The sequence below is a fragment of the Phycodurus eques genome, chromosome 6, assembly GCF_024500275.1.
Source record: "Phycodurus eques isolate BA_2022a chromosome 6, UOR_Pequ_1.1, whole genome shotgun sequence".
Classification (NCBI taxonomy): Eukaryota; Metazoa; Chordata; class Actinopteri; order Syngnathiformes; family Syngnathidae; genus Phycodurus; species Phycodurus eques.
The window spans coordinates 29,497,360-29,514,418 of NC_084530.1; the positions used below are offsets into that span (position 1 = coordinate 29,497,360).

The 17,059-nt window shown below is 44.2% G+C and overlaps 1 protein-coding gene across 1 annotated transcript in view; it reads right to left on the minus strand.

Moving 5' to 3' along the window:
* Positions 1 to 664: 664 nt before the first annotated feature.
* Positions 665 to 17,059, minus strand: part of ptprdb (protein tyrosine phosphatase receptor type Db) — a 101,111-nt gene continuing 84,716 nt past the window's right edge. The window contains 9 exon segments of the mRNA XM_061679016.1: positions 665 to 4,035; positions 4,112 to 4,247; positions 5,745 to 5,899; positions 5,979 to 6,104; positions 7,434 to 7,560; positions 7,642 to 7,820; positions 9,728 to 10,013; positions 12,535 to 12,689; positions 14,403 to 14,522. Of these exon segments, the coding sequence (XP_061535000.1) occupies positions 3,967 to 4,035; positions 4,112 to 4,247; positions 5,745 to 5,899; positions 5,979 to 6,104; positions 7,434 to 7,560; positions 7,642 to 7,820; positions 9,728 to 10,013; positions 12,535 to 12,689; positions 14,403 to 14,522 (1,353 nt within the window). The 3' untranslated portion in view covers positions 665 to 3,966.

The following is a 17,059-nucleotide window of genomic DNA, read 5'->3' on the forward strand; positions in this document are numbered from 1 at the left end:
AACTTTCACATCTACCAGATGTCCAATAGGTGTGCATATGGTTTTAGGTTTGGATGTGGTTTCATCTTGAATGCTTGTCTGCGTTTGTGTTTAGTCATCGTTTTTGTGCAGGTTGTTTCGTGTTCGCGGCCTCTGCTCGGAACTCTTCTCATATGTTTTGCCTTGTTCCATCCCAACAAATTGGACGACTAATTCATACAAGAGATGGGAGGAAAAAGTGTAATCAAATCACATTTCATCGCTAAATGGGAGAGACATTGTACGCCTTTTAACAATTTCAATATGTTCACATCATATTACAATTTGTATTGTAATAACTTTATTTCCCCACCCCCCCCTTTTTCAAAAGATTTGAACTATAATTAGCATAACATTGGAAAAAATATACTTCAAACAGCTCAAACTAGATACAGTATAATAAGGTACATACATGAAAACAACTTTAGAAGGGAAAATATCATTTTTAAAATTGTATATGAATAATAAATATAACACCATTATTAAACATTTTCTGTGAATTATGGGGTGTAATTTCCTACAAAATTGAAACAAATGATTAAAGGCCTTGTTATGCACACATGTGAAAGCCGCTCAAATGTGCCCTTTCAAAAACAACAACTAATATGCAGTAATTATTACAGAGCCACAAAACAGGTTCGGTGTCTTTTATTTCACTTGAGTTTATTTGTAACAAATGAAACTTGTGTCGACAAAGAACAGAAATCCATACAGACCCGTGTGTGTTTTTTTTCATCCTCAGGTTTGCACACACTCTGACAACCGATGTAAGAAAAATAAAAATAAAAATAAAAAAAAGCACTTGTTGACCCGGAGCAGAAAATGAAAAACAAACAAACAAAAAGTTTACATATACAGACCAGTTGGAGGTGACTGATCCGAGCAACACACCATTATTTTCATTTTTATATAATTTATAAACTCCAGTTTTTAATCCATCTACATGATACATTGGGGGGTAAAGTCGAACACGTTTATCACGTTTAACTCATTTGTGGTGCAACAAAGCCACAATGTGATGTATTGCACATATTTCTGTGCCATAAACTGATTTCTGGTGCAATCTTTTGTTATATCGCTCTGTATATCGGAGATAGTTCACTGACTCTTCATCTTCATTATTTAAGAATTTCAACGAGTCTCTGTGTTGGGTGTTATTTACATATACACAACCGTGTGAGCATTGCAGCGTCCATGATGAGCTAGTTCAAGGAAACTTTTCATCTTTTTTTTTTTAGAAGGGGGTTGGGGTGGGGGGGCTAACAGAGATAAGAGCATTTAGTGCATAGTACAAGAGAGAAAGTGCACGTCTTCCCATTACAGGTGCGACCAACGGGGCATCTCCGAAGTGGTACCATGCTTACAAAAACAACACCGGGGGCACCAGAACGGTGACGAGGGCAGGACAAGCGACGCTGTTGCCTGCGGGATTTACTCCTGTTTGCACAAATGTCGTCATTTCGCTTTTTTTCCCTCTTCGATTTGACAATAAAAATGTTTTGATTTCCTCATATAGTGGCCAGATATGACCCATATTTATATAAAATCGTTCTGATATTATTCAGATGGGGAAGGGGGCGTAATTAGAGATGTCCACATACATTTTGGAGACAATTGGTCACAGTTTGGTGACATTAAGATTTTTTTTCACATTAAGCGTTGACTGCACTGACAAGGGGATAAAAAAAAACAAAAAAAAACAACTGCAATATGTCACACTACTTCGCAGAATTCACCTATCGTGGGGGTGGGTGGTCTGGAACCTATACCCCCCACGATAAACGAGGGATTACTGCAAACCCAGGAAAAAAGAAGAGAAAAAGCATAGATAAAAACAGAAATGTCTATTTGGGGTGCGGCGTTTATTCGTTCAATCAATTAAAGCGGAGGCCATTATTTGAGGAAATAGCATCACTGCGCACATTTGACTTATCAAACTCATCATATCATTTACAGCCCATACGTTGGAAATAAACCTTTGTTGGACACCTTCAAAAACGATACGACTGCATTCCTTTCAAAGTGATGAGTTATGACGAGCCGTTGAAAAACAAAAGAACACCAGCAATTTTCACATCGTGGAACAGAACAAAAAATCTCTCTCACACACGCACACACATACTGACACACACACACACACACGCGCGACACAAATATACATAAGTGTGCGTACGTAAAATACACAAGAACCCTTAAACGTAAGTTTATCAAAATAGGCGTGTAATATAAGGCACTAGAAATCTAAACTTAAACTATTCATTGGGGGTTGCAATCATTCGTTCGTTTCCTGGTTACCGTGACGACGACACTGTTTACGTGGGGCGGCGGACTCGAATGTTTAATAGCCTCGTGTCTGGGACATGATGCACCATGGGTAATATTTATCTTCATCGTCATCATCATCATCATCATCATGGCATGTGACTGCAGTGAGTGAGTGGACACAAAAATATATCGAATACGAATCTACTTATTGCACACTGAATCAGACGGACACACGGGCCGGTGGTGAGCATTCCGGTGAGAACATCGTCTCGACACATTTCCACAATTCTTGTTCTGAAATCTAGGTGAAGTTTTAAATAGTTTTTCCTTCCTCACACACCCCCCCCCCCCCCCTCCCAAAAAATAATAAAGAAAAACATTCCGTGCACTCTACGGATTTGTGATCTACGCTCTTTCTTCTCTCTCTTGATTTACACGCATTAATGGAGACATTTCAAGGGACCGGCTGGTAGCAGAACACTTTTGAAAACTGATGCTTTGCTCCCCTAATACGAACCAAAACAAATCCATCCCTATCTAACCTGAAACACTCAACCCTACGCAAACTTCCTAACCCGAAACCCGTTCCCTGACCCTAAATCCAACCATAGATCAAAATCCAGAACCCTAAACCTGAACCTAACTATATCCTGAAACAGACCTTAACCCTGAACCGTAAATCATCCGGCAGGCAAAGACTTCATCGATTTGCTCATGCAAATAAAAGCGACTATGGAATAGTTGTTCGGGGAACGTTTCTGAGAAACTGCAAACCCCAACTGCATCTGATTGTATTTCTTTCAGAAAAATGATAACATAAAAATGCACAAAAAAAACCCAAAGTATCATAAAAGGACGACTGTGCCTTTAGAAGAGAGCCCACTTTTGCTTTTGTTTTCAGAAAATGATATTTTGTTTGTGGTGGGGTTGGTGCTTTTGAAACCTCTCACAATTCCCTTATCTTAATCTGTGAACAATTAAGTGTAACTGGTGCATTTTTTAAATTACTATGTGATAGAAATTTCTTCTTCATTTATAGGAAACAAGACTTTGCTTCCCTAAAAACACCCCCCCCCCCCCCCCCCCCAAAAAAAAGGGGGGAAACACTTCCTGGTGTCCATTGTGGGTCCTGTGTATCCTTAAAAGTGTGCGCTCGGTGAGTTTCCACTCTCCGGTTGGCAATTCTCCCGTGCTCCAAAGTCCCACTTTGTGTCCGTCCACGAGGCGTCCATATGATGGATGCCTTCGAGTTGGTCTAAAGATAGAAAAATCCAATGTCCTGTGACGTTCTATCGAGCTATCCATGTCGGTGATGCTACACTGGTGGTGGATGAGGTGAACAGTTCCACACCCGAACAATGTAAAGCAACCTGGGTGCTTAGAAAACAGCACTGACTGAAACAAAGACAACGGAGATTCTGATCAAGCTTTGGAGCGAGTTGCTTCTTCGGACTGACCAATGGGCGTGTTTGGGTCAAAGGGCGGGCGGAGACCCCTTTGTCAAGCAGGTCGCTTATGGCTCAGTTAGAGGTGCTCTTTGTGGGTACGAAGGACGCCCCTTTTCACTCTGCATGTTTGTGGCGCCCTCTTCACAGACACGTCGCCGCCCAGCGCAATCATCCACAGACGAGTGGATTTGGGGGGGGAGGGGGGGGGGGGCGGCCGGGACGTGCCGTGACACATTTATGTTGCATAGTGATCAAAGCTTCCCAGGTACTCCAGACTAGCACGGTAGCAGAACTGGTACTGGTCCTGGAGGAGGCACAACACAGCGGTGAGAATTGCAAAAAAAAAAAAAAGGCAGAGAGAAAAAGAAAAAGTCACTGACCTCTGTTTGAACGGTGGCAGGCCTCTGCGTGCGCAGCATCTTGACCGTCTGGAAGATGTCCACCACGCCCTCGTAGCGCATCCTCTCCAGCACGATGCTCAGCGTGATGAACACGCCCGTCCGGCCCACTCCGGCGCTGGTGGTGGGAGACACACGGTTACGGCTCAAGAATGCGCCGGTGCGAGGTGGCAAAGGGGGAGAACATCGGTTTTTGCAACTCGCTACAATTTCCATCGAATTACAAATGTACACTAAATGGAATTATTTGGAAATTTGCTGGTATTTGATCGAAACTGTATTGTGCAGCTGAGACGGTTTGAATTTTTTTTTAAATGTTAATAAAATGGCACGGTGGCCGACTGGTTAGAGCGTCAGCCTCACAGTTCTGAGGACCCGGGTTCAATCCCCGGCCCCGACTGAGTGGAGTTTGCATGTTCTCCCCGTGCCTGCGTGGGTTTTCTCCGGGCACTCCGGTTTCCTCCCACATCCCAAAAAACATGCATAAATTGGAGACTCTAAATTGCCCGTAGGTGTGCATGTGAGTGCGAATGGTTGTCTGTTTGTATGTGCCCTGCGATTGGCTGGCAACCGGTTCAGGGTGTACCCCGCCTCCTGCCCGATGACAGTGGGGATAGGCTCCAGCACGCCCGCGACCCTCGTGAGGAGAAGCGGCTCAGAAAATGGATGGACGGATGGATGTTAGTAAAATTGAACTGGAATGTTTTGGGGAACATTGTGCTTAATTTATACAAACTGTGCGGAACCTTGTGGAAAATCCTGTAAAATGTCCATGGGACATTTAGGAAATATTACTGTTGTCTTCTTTTCTAAAAAAAAATGTAAAAAAAAATGGAATTTGGAAATTGCCAATTTTGTACGAATACAATGTCATAAGCAGAAATGCCTGTCAACTATAATTATTACATTTTAAAACATGACATGTCTGACTTCAATGTATGAATATTGTAGAATCATGGACGTGGGCTCGAGTTCCGCTGCAGACAAAAATGCTAGCCTGCTTGCTGGCGACTGTTGCGGTGCTCTTGAGCAAGGCACCATCCCTACCGACCGGCTCAAGTGGTGCAGCGCTCTCTCCTTGCGTTCCCGCACGTGTGCGATCTGATTCTTCGTTGTGTGGTGTCCAACACAAAGTATACATCGGAGACATCGGAGTTCAAGTTGAACTTTCACTTCAGAGACACCAAAGAGTATAATAAATTCATATTCAAATACTGACTTAAATAAAACATATTCAAATGACGGCAATTTTGTTTCAAATATGATCAACATGATGCTGCACGATGCTTTTCTCCAACTACATCTATGATTCCTGTTATAGAGTCAAATTAATGTTATAAATGTGCAATTTGTGATTCAATTTTTAAGGAAGGGGACCGGAGGAAGCCTCGGGATCCCCCCGGAAGAGCTGGATGAAGTGGCTGGAGGAGAGGGAAGTCTGGGCGTCCCTGCTAAAGCTACTGCCCCCGCGACCTGACCTCGGATAAGCGGTAGAAAATGAATGGATGGATGGATTAATCATCAAAATGGATTCAAAGCTAAATTTTATGGGACTATATTATATATATAGAGAACACCAACCAGAGTTTTTTATTTATTTATTTTTTTTTTTTACCTGCAGTGCACAGTAATTGGTCCATCCTGGCCAAACTGTTCTTTAGTTTTATGCACTTGGCCAATGAAATCAATGAATCCCTCCCCGGACTTTGGCACTCCTTGTTCTGGCCAATCAGTGAACTGGAATTGACGAACCGTCCGCGATTGGCCATCCTGGAGGAAAGAAAGTCGATCTGCTTATTCCTCGCGGACCTTGAAACGACTCATCACGCAACGTGTGTTCCAGACTTACTCTGGCGTCGGTGACTTTGAATTCTCGCAGGATGTATTGAGGCATGTTGTACTCGGCCATGGGATCCACCACAAAGTACTGGTAGCGAGCTGAGCGCTCCGCGGGCCAATACTGGTGACATTTCTCCTGCACGGACACAACACGCAAAACTCTTCATCACTTGCGCAAGAGCAAATCGACTTTTGTCTTGCCGTGCACTTTTTGTCGTCATTCCTACAGGATATTGCTTTACTTCTCAAACCGCTCCTGTGCGCCGGTCGTTTCGTTTTGGATCAAACTTTTTGATTACAAATGAAATGCTGTCGTCAGTTGTACCCAACATTTTCTCAGGATCGCGAACAACATTTTTTGGAGCAGTCGTGTTATCGGAACGCACGTCATCTGCTCTCATTTTTGACTCGAAGGAAGAATGTGGATGGAGCCAATGAAATCAAAGCAAGTATATGTCTGACAATTACAAAGGACAATAAAAGGGAAATTAAAGATTTATTTTCGAAACATTAGCCCAAGCATATTCCTTTGTGAGTCCATCTCTCCCCACTTAAACACAAGACGACAGCTGATGTCTCACGTGTCAAATTACAAAAAATAAAGCCAAAGTCGAAACTAATATGAGCATATTGGATTGGATTTTATTCTAACCCGTACATATTTTAAAATCACTAGCAACTTTTGGACAAAAAAACCATGCTATTAAGTTTAAAGTCAAACCGTAGGACTGGGCAAACCTTAAGGGTGCTTAAGGGCCACATTTGATTTGTAGATTTGCAGACGAGGTAAAAGTTAGCAATGCATATCGTCGCTGTCGGGCGGAATCCCCATGTGTCCAAATATTTTTCATAAATGCTCTGTCCCCACTTGGTCTGTTATTTGTACGCATTATTAACCAATTTAACGTGTTGAAAATAGCTTGAGAACAATATATCAAAGCTCTTGTACGGGCAAAGTGAAGTAAAACTTCGCCTCTTCTGGTGTTCGACCATTTGAATCAAAGACGGCATAATAAATTAGAAATGTTTTAAAGCGTATTAAATTAGTGATTGAACATGATTTTATTTGGGGGGGGGGGGGGGGTGTTGTGTTGATGTTAATGCGCGATGGTAAATAATAGCAATAAAAGGTATAATGCAGACTTGAACAAAGCGGTATTTACATAATCCCAAAAAAAATATGAATGTAAACATTTTACTCTTAACAATACTTAGATTTTATATTTTATTATGTATGATAAATTAACTAACTACAAATGTAATTAGATGAATAAAAATGAAATGAATACATTTTAATTCACCATTTTTAGGAAAAAAAAACCCCAGCTAGAATAATGCAACAAATATTACAGGACACTTACTTGGTGGGCCGAAAGGAAGACCGCAGGGGACCGTATGCGGGGACTGGGCCATACTTTGCCCACATCTGATCGACAGTGACAGAAAAAAAAAGCGGCGTCCTTACCCGTCCCATCTCCCGCAGTTTGGTGAGCATGACAACGATGGTGGAGTTGTGTTCCCACAGCATCCTCCAGTAGTCCTCCGTGGTCTCCGCCAGCGGGCCTTGCGTCGCTACGTAGGCCTTCTGTTGCCTGGAAACACGCTCGGGGTTACAAACCAGGGCGCCGCCGAGGAACCCGAGAACCATCGGACGCGTGTAAGTGGTGACCGACCTGTATCCGTCGATGAAGCTGGCGTTGATGTAGTCCGACCCTTCCACTCCTCTGATTGGCTGCAGGGGGACGCGCGTGGTCTCGTAGGGCATGATGTTGACGAGCCTGTTCTTGAACTTGTTGCACGGCAGGTTGGCACTGACGAAGCGCGACGTGTGGGCCTTGGCGCTGGCCAGACGCTGGCACGCAAAAGATGAGGTGTGGGGGCGAAATGGAATATATTTGAACACTTATTAATTCATGAATTTACAGTATTCACCCAAAACAGCAGAATTCTCATGTGTGTCATTTAAAGTTGAATACACTTTTCGCAAACCACAAGGCCCCATGCTGTCTCGCTGTACATGTGTGACCCTCAACTGAACCCGTAGCCTCGGAACACACACACACACACACACACACGTACTTTCTCACACGTGACCAATGCATGACGTCTCAAAAGGAGAGAGAACAACAGCGACCAAGCGGAGGGAAACCACAGACTCCAGAGGGAGTGAAACAATACCCCTCGCTTGGTAACAATAGGGTCTCGCAAAAGAAGCTTCCAATATTGGTGGCTAAGGGAATGCTGTGGGAGAAACAGACATACTTGATTTTCTTGAAGACAGAAGCAAGCAGGAAAATCCCCACGAGTTGATTTTGCTACTCTCAAGTCTGGTTTTGATCATCAACAATCAAGATGATCTTATCAAGACAATTCCGGGACAAACAGAGCATTGTATCTCTTAGCAACATGAGAATGTCCGCATAAAGTCATGCCCAGTTGGCAACCAGTCGTAGAAGTATCCGAAAAATAAAGCCTCTGAAGTCACAAGCGACCGCTGTCAAGCATGAAAGATCCATGGTAGGTGAGCGAAGGATTGTTCCGTCTTTTTGGTGAAACATGTTCTTCCAAAGAAATACTACATTCAACAAGGGCTGTTAAGGAAAGAAAAATCGACAGTACGTCGGAGGTTTTGGAAAACAAGCAGCATCGCATTCAAAGCAGTCGGACTCCAGCGTCACCATTGATTTATCATTCGCAGTCTTTTTTTGACCGTTAAAGAAGTTCAAATGTTGCTTAAACCCTCACTTCGTGGAGTTATTCAACTGTTTATGATTGCAACTGTTTAAATCGTCAATTAGTACCACATTGCGTTTTGAGTGAGATTCACGAAGTGCATGTCGCATTTACAACTTCAGTAAGTATTTCCATGTGTCGGTGCGCGGTGCCCAGCGACACCGAGATGGAATCTGATGAATGAAGAAGCGCCACGTTTTCCATCAATGCAAGACTGGAAAGACATGTCGGAGGGCGCAGAGTTCATTGTGATTCTTGGGGAACGGGAATCGTGGGGCACCCGCAGAGGAGATCACTGAAACTTGAGCTTGATTTGAATGCATGAAGATACGACCTTCTACTAAGAACTCCCAATTCTGAGACAACATTACTTGTTTTTTCATTGGCTAACCACACTTGCCCCCTAAAACCGTCACTAAAACGGTCTTTTCCTTTGAATCACAAGGTAAAATCCCATAATCCTTTTTCATTTCAACCATTCGTCCGGACTATATGAAGACTCTCAGAGGGGGTCTGCTGGAACCGAAAGAGCCTCTGACAGCCTCAGGAAAGATGCTGTAAGAGAGCGTCAAGGTCAGAAAAACGGTTTGTCCTTGCCAAGAGGGTTCCCCCCTAAGATTTTCCAATAAAAAGCCACAATATGAAGAGTGGCAAGTTTGGTCACTCACAATTCCAAGGACAAGAAAGTATTTTCCTCTCATTAAAGTCATTTGACTCTCTCCATAATTTATTTGATGCAATCTGCAATTCGGCGGCACGGTGGGCGACTGGTTAGAGCGTCTGCCTCGCACTTCTGAGGACCGGGGTTCAATCCCCGCCCCCGCCTGTGTGGAGTTTGCATGTTCTCCCCGTGCCTGCGTGGGTTTTCTCCGGGCACTCCGCTTTCCTCCCACATCCCCCAAAAAACATGCATGATAGGTTAATTGATCACTCTCAATTACCCGTAGGCGTGAATGTGAGTGTGGATGGTTGTTTGTTTGTATGTATGTATATAAGAAGGCTACTGTATTGTTGTTAACTGCTCACCTTGAACTCCAGCTCCATGCCGGTGACATTGTCGCCGGGTTCAATCTGCGTCAGCCTCTGGATGTACGAGTACAAGTTCCTGGCGGGGACCTCCGTGTTCCCGCAGGTCACGGCCTCCAGCAGCGCGTCGTAGATGAAGATATACTGGTCCTCCGTCTGGACCATGTAGTTCCTCTGGGAGCGCATGACCGTGACGTGGCCGTAGATGTCCACCGTCTTCTCGTGCTTGATCCGCTCCGCCATGGCGTCGATCACGATGAAGCAACCTGTGCGACCCACTCCGGCACTGAATGGGCAAAAGTTCATTTTGTGTATCTTTGAACCCTCTAAATTCTAAAGTTCTGCTTCATCATTTTGTTTTTGAGAGAAAATATATATTTTGTGTGTGTTGTGTGCACAAACCCGGCAAGCCACCAGTGGGCAAAGACGCTGAGTGCAGATGAGCGCCGAAGATGATTACATCTGAGTTTAAGACTTGCGCAATCTGACTTTACACCAAATTCTGATGCGAAAACTGTCCATTGGCGTGGTTGCGACTTTTATGAACTATTTGTCTCGATGTCCGCTGCGATTGGCTGGCAACCAGTCTCAGGTTTCCGACTACCTCTAGCCCAATGCCATCTGGGATAGCCTCCAGCTCACCAACAACCTCAATGAGGACAAGCGTCATAGAAAATGGAAGGAGGGATAAATAAATAGCCATGTGCCAGTGGAGCCCATGAGAATTCCGCACTTCCTCACACGGCAGCAAAGATGCCAACCTTGTTAAGTTCTTAAAATGCCCAGACATCTCTGTGTGCTCTCACCAAACAGAGGAACCATAAATTGTGAAATAAAGTCAATCATTTCCAGACACGACTAATACCAATGAAAAAATGTATGATAGATGTGTTTTGAAGGGTTTAAAAAGACCACAGCTGCCTTATTGACTGCCTCCCATTTTGTCATTTTTTTTTTTTTTGTTGGCATAACTTGCAAAACCCACCGACATTCCTGGCATCGATCTTTAAAACACATGCATCTATTTTTGTACGTACTCGGTACACGAATGAGCCTATAGATGTGTCATAATTAGAATCATAAGCTTGCCCAGTGCAAGTGCGCCTTTCACTCACAATTGATGCTACCCCAAAGATTCATTCGGTGCACATAGTGTGTTGACAGGGAACGTGGAGATGCAGGCAAATAAGCCACGATGAACTGCATGCATCACAAGGATCTATTGGACGTCCGTCATGTCAGCAGGTGTACTGATTCCCGCCTCCGGGGCATTCTGGGAAATCAGGAGTGTTGGCACGTCTGTACGTGTAGTTCCAAGAACTTCAACTGTTGGAAAATCTTTCACTTTTCATAAAGCCTCCAGTCAGTCATCCCTTTGTTATAGAACATTGCTTTATTAAAGTTTTTGCATTGGGTTGTGTCTGTATCAGGAGAGTGATTCTACTGTAAGTAAACCTGCTCACAGTTAAAAGGGGCCCAAGACAACTTTTGTTGTGCAAAAGCGCGACTGGATATAAAAGGAGACTGTACAGCAAAAGTTCTTGCGTGAAGTGTCACAACATGCCAGCCAGCAACATTTGCGCATTAAAATTGACATCAGCGCAGAGTCAGCACTCGCATTAGGACTGAAGACTCTCCTATCCATGCACAGTCCAAATATGAACTACTTGAAATTCTTATATTATTTCTACAGCACTGGAACCAAATTGGTAAAACTTCCTTAGCAAGCAGGTTCCCACAAGTGAATGGAAACCTCTTTAAATGGCAGAATGAATATTGAAGTGTGAGATTGACTGCGTCGGAATGAGATTTGGGCCCATTGTTTGATTCCCGGGCTGCTTGATACGGTAAGGCACATAATGACGGAGGCTTGGCGACATAATTAAATTTGCCTGCTAATCCTGTTAGATACTCCATCTGACTGCGAGCGGAGATTAGAAGGAGCCTCTCTGCCGACAACCTTTTCACCTCCCCCCCTCCCCTTGACCGCCCAGCCTCTTCATTTTCACTCTAAGTAGCTTTCACACACTCTGCCATCCGCCTGCCTTTTCTCTGCACCTTTCCCCTTCTTTAATTCACCGCTTCCATTCGCCGTGTCCACGGTTTGACCTCGCCTATTTCCACCGGCTCCCTGCGCAACTCTCATTTTGCTCATCTCTCATCATTTAACTCCCAGTCCCTCGCTAACTCTTCCTCTCAATCATTGTTTCAAATCCCCCTTTTTTCCCTTCTGCATCTCACCGCAGTAATTCTTCGTCTGGAGAGCCTCTGGCCCATATTCCCTGAGCAACCTTCTATCGTCTTGCTATCCTGGTTACTGCAAATAACAGCCTCCTTTTAGCTCTCTGTAATGACAAGTCTTCCAAAAACTCTCCCTCCTCCTGCTCGGACACTATTTGAATATAAAGTTATGAACGCAGAGCAGCTCCAGTGGTCAGCAGTAAACACTGCTTATGCAAAATAAGGCATACAGGCAGCTTTGAGAAGACGGGCGTTACTGAGGGAGGAACGCAAAGGTTTACGTAACAGCAGGTCCAATCGTGGTTTTAGTTTCGGAACCATTAGTGCTCACAGTTGGATTGGACTGGATTTATAAAATGAGGCTGTGGAGTGAAGTTAATTATACACTCTGACTGCCAATCTAATGAGCCTCCTTTTGGTTTTAGTTTGGAGACGAATCCAGACGAATATTCCCACATATCTTGGTGATAGCACTGCTAGCGTCTTCTTGGACACCGTGAATTTATGTGTGGACTATATGTAAAAAAAAAATGGAACGTTAAAAAACAGGACGGAGCGCCACTCACCTGCAGTGGACGATCATGGGCCCCGCATCTGCGGGGTTGCAGGCCTTAACCCTTCGCAGGAAGGCCAGGAACGGAGTGGGGTGCTCAGGTACCCCGTGGTCTGGCCAGGCCGTGAATTGGAAGTGACGAACCTCACGCTTCTCATTGGAGCCGCTCTGGAGAGACACAACGCCCAAAGCTCAGACTACTTTTGGTATGAAGCAATATGTAGCAATGCGACCTTAAAACAACACGATTGCCTTGCAATAGGCTGCACGGTGACGTAGTGGGTAGCACGGCTGCCTCACGGACGAGATTGTTATTGTTATTGTTTTAGTTGATGATAGTTAACATGGGCGGCACGGTGGCCGACTGGTTAGAGCGTCAGCCTCACAGTTCTGAGGACCCGGGTTCAATCCCCGGCCCCGCCTGTGTGGAGTTTGCATGTTCTCCCCGTGCCTGCGTGGGTTTTCTCCGGGCACTCCGGTTTCCTCCCACATCCCAAAAAACATGCATTAATTGGAGACTCTAAATTGCCCGTAGGTGTGAATGTGAGTGGGCATGGTTGTTTGTTTGTATGTGCCCCGCGATTGGCTGGCAACCAGTTCAGGGTGTACCCCGCCTCCTGCCCGATGACAGCTGGGATAGCACTCCCGCGACCCGAGTGAAAAGAAGCGGCTCAGAAAATGGATGGATGGATGGATGGATAGTTAACATGACTACTGAAATACACCCACCATCAAAAATGTGCTGGTCCTGTCTGACCCCATCAAACAGTACACAGCGTCCAGTGGTCGAGCGACCTATCAGTCGTCTCATGTTCTGCCGTTTCATTTTTAATTCACATAGCAGCAAATAGAGCACTGGCTACTGATACGCACTCGATGATAGGGTGTGTATTAACCGCAGCTGGAGGGTGTATGACTTGTTGACTCTAAATAAATGAGCCCGCTGATGTTGGTGGTGGTGTTCATGGTAATGAATGTAACGACTGGCTTGGCTTGTTTTCTCTGTGTACTGCACTAAATATAAGGTAAAACTCATGAGATCCAATATAAGAGCGGTATCGCAAATCTTCATCGCTAATGATGCTTAGTTTTGACTGTCGATGACACCCGTCCACCGGAGCGCTCCAGTGCCGGACAAATGGGAGGCATCAAAAAGAGAGCTGCTGAGGAGAGGGGCCAAAATGATAACATTTCTGATAGAAAGGTTGTACTGGATCACATTATAGTGCAGCCAATAAAGTGCCCAGTTGGTGTATACAAAGAAGCCTTGCCTACTCAAAGTCCACTATTCACAAATTCACTTATTCACGTTCTTTTTTCCCCCTGTGGGACATATCCTCAAAACCTTTTCGCGTATTTTTGTGCTCTTTCTTTAAGGCCCTAAAATGCCACAAGACGGTGTCAAAACCTTGGAAAATAGGAAAGTAGGTAACGGGTGTCAGGGAAGTGTCGTCAAAGCGATACATCTCCATTGAGACGCTAAGATCTTCGTATGTCAGCGATGAGCTAAGTTTAGCCTGGGTTGTTAGTGAACGTTACGAGGAGTCTTAGCTACATGTGCATGTACGTGCAGTTTTTTCAAAATATTATTCACATTTTATTTTTATTTTTTAAAGGCAATGCTGTCCCCTGTAAAAAGCAGGGGTTTACGGTACCCTTGAAGAAAAGAAAAAAAAGGAAAACCCTGGAAAAGCCACAGTATGCCACATTCTCTGACAGAATAAGAAAGAAAAAGCGCTCACGTTGGGTGAGTGATGTCATCAACTACACATGCACGCACTGAAGCTCCCGTCACATGGCAGCAAGTACGCATCAGTACACAAGCAGCATAAATATTTGACAGAATCAACACGTCGCGGTTGACTGCACGTGTCTTGCTACCTTGTAAAGCGCAAAGGTCCTGACGGAGTAGGTGGCCAGCTCCACTGTGTCCAGCAGAGTGACCTGGATGAGGCCGTAGGTCTCGGTACCTCGTGTCGGCCAGTACTGGTCGCACTTCACCTAAAAAGGGAAGACGGAGAATGTTGTGAGACACCAAGTGATTGTTTTGGGAGAAAGAAGTGCATGATCACAGTGTGTACTGGATTAAAAGAAAAAAAGAAAAGAAAGGGATGGGGGGGGGGGGGGGGGGAGGGGATTAAAACAGATCAGTGAGCCTTTGCAAAATTCAGACAGAAGTGTCGGAATAAAACTGTGCTTATTGAGGCAAGCCAACAGGTGAAAGAGGTTTTAGTGCATGTGAGGAGTGATAGCTTTTTACAATGTGAGTAGTGTCTGATACGCTAAAACTGCGCACCGGGAAGCTTCCACACATTTGGCAAGCGCACACAGGGATCCAGCACAGAGCTGAAAAGTCGAGTATCGCTTGACTCGACGTGGCCCTAACGCTCCAACCTCACAAATCCCCGAAAGACGACACGGCGCGCCTCGCCACCCAAAACACCTTGAAATTCCCCCGCATCCCACGACCGTACTTGTAGTTCTTCAGCTCAGCCTCAGAGACCACAAGAGAGGGAACCATCCCAGCGGAGCGGGAGGGGCGAACGAGAGACTTGGCAGAATCAGGCCAACGCTGCTCGCTGCTCGCTGATCCCTCCGGTCCTCACATCAAAGACGGAACGGAGCTCGGCTCAGCTCGCTCTGCATTCCGCTGCTCCAGACTGAGGATTAGGAATTTTGGCCTGGGACATTCGGGCTGTAATTACAGCTTTTCCACCGTGTTCCCACCAGACCTTGAGACACTATCAGCACCAGAATGGTCTTCCGTGGTGGGAGGTGGTTGAAAACCACACTTAAGTACGCAACATATACGAAGACAGCAGAGGTCTGGTGTGAAGGCCGTCCGGTACTCTGTTGTTCGGGCCAACGGCAGAGCTTTTGTTTGGTTTGATTCCACCTGTGATCATCTCATGCAGAAACACATAATGCAGATGGGTGTTGAATGCGATGAAATCATTTCCCCCAGCAAGTCTACAACACCACTGGAGAGAAGCAGGTTTGTCGTCAACATCTTAAGAGCCAAGCAAATGCTCACAAGATGAAAATTCATCGTCTTTATGAGGCATTTGATGTTCTTTACAGCAATGCTACAGAGTTCACTCTTGCCAATGCTACAAAGTCATCCTTTAAAGGCCTCGAGGTATGAAATGTAATGCTACACACTTTACTGTACCGCAGATAGACAGGAAGCACAATCGTAGGTGTGATCATGCAAGTGTAGACACTAATGTGCACTGTTTCTGAACTTCAGTGGTTAAAAAAGAAACCCAAGTCAGTCCTCATTGACCGCGGGTGCCTTGTGGTGCTTTTGAAAAGAGTTCAACTCATCGCATTTGGCTATTGCACAGGGGGAAACAGCAAAAAAGAAGCAATGAATAGAGAGGGGAGGGTAAGGAGAAAACCATGTGAGGAGAGGGTACATTTGAAAAGGGATTACAAAGGAGAGAAAGCGAGATCTTGCCTTAGAGAAGAAATAAGAGGGCATCTGAGGGTCAAAAAGACACAACAGAGACAGTTGGAGAAGGTTGGAAAGGAAACAGCTTGAACACAATGCACAGGTTAATTATAGGAAAAGAAGCACAGATGAGAGGAGAGGATTGTTTTCTTTTTTTCTTGTTCGTATTTATTCTTACACAACGCTCAAATTAACAACAAGAATGCCTTGAAGCTGAATATTTTCTAATTCATTACGCAATTCGATGTGCCTGTAATCCCCTCCATTACTATGTGACTCTCATTTTAGGTGAGCAACAGGATCACATAGCGTCGTCCTTTCAATTTTCCCTTCATGGAATTTCCTTTCTACTCACAATAAAACATCCCGGCTCTTCAATCTGTCTTTAACAATTCCCAATATCCGACTCTCTAACATCTCTCCTCATTATGTCTGTAGAAGTACGTATATATGTTTTATTGTTCCAATGGCCAGTCGTGAATTTGACTGCAATGATGTTTTCGGAGGATCTGGTTGTTGCTGGAGGATCTGGTTCTAATTTTAAACTGTATAAACTTTTAAATGTTCCACGCTATTTCCTCACAAATTGCTGCCTAGCGAAGGATATAAAACCACCATCAACTTCTATCGCTGATGCAAGCAAATGGCTTGGCAACATAGCGATCCACAAGAGATCTAACAACTTACAAATGTCACTCAAAGGAGAATTTAGTTGGATTCTGTACAAATGTTCTGTAATTCCCAGAAAACTATACATATATATATATATATATATATATATATATATATATATATATATTTCTATAATTGCTTTTCTTATTTAATGTTAGAAATATAATACCATAATCCCTACGAAATAATAGATTTTTTGGGGAATATTGCAATATTAGAGAAGCATAGCCATGTTCTGTGTTTTAATTTACAACCCCAATTCCAATGAAGTTGGGACATTGTGTTAAACATAAATAAAAACAGAATACAATGATTTGCAAATCATGTGCAACCTATATTTAATTGAATACACTACAAAGACAAGATATTTAATGTTCAAACTGATAAACTTGATTGTTTTTAGAAAATAATC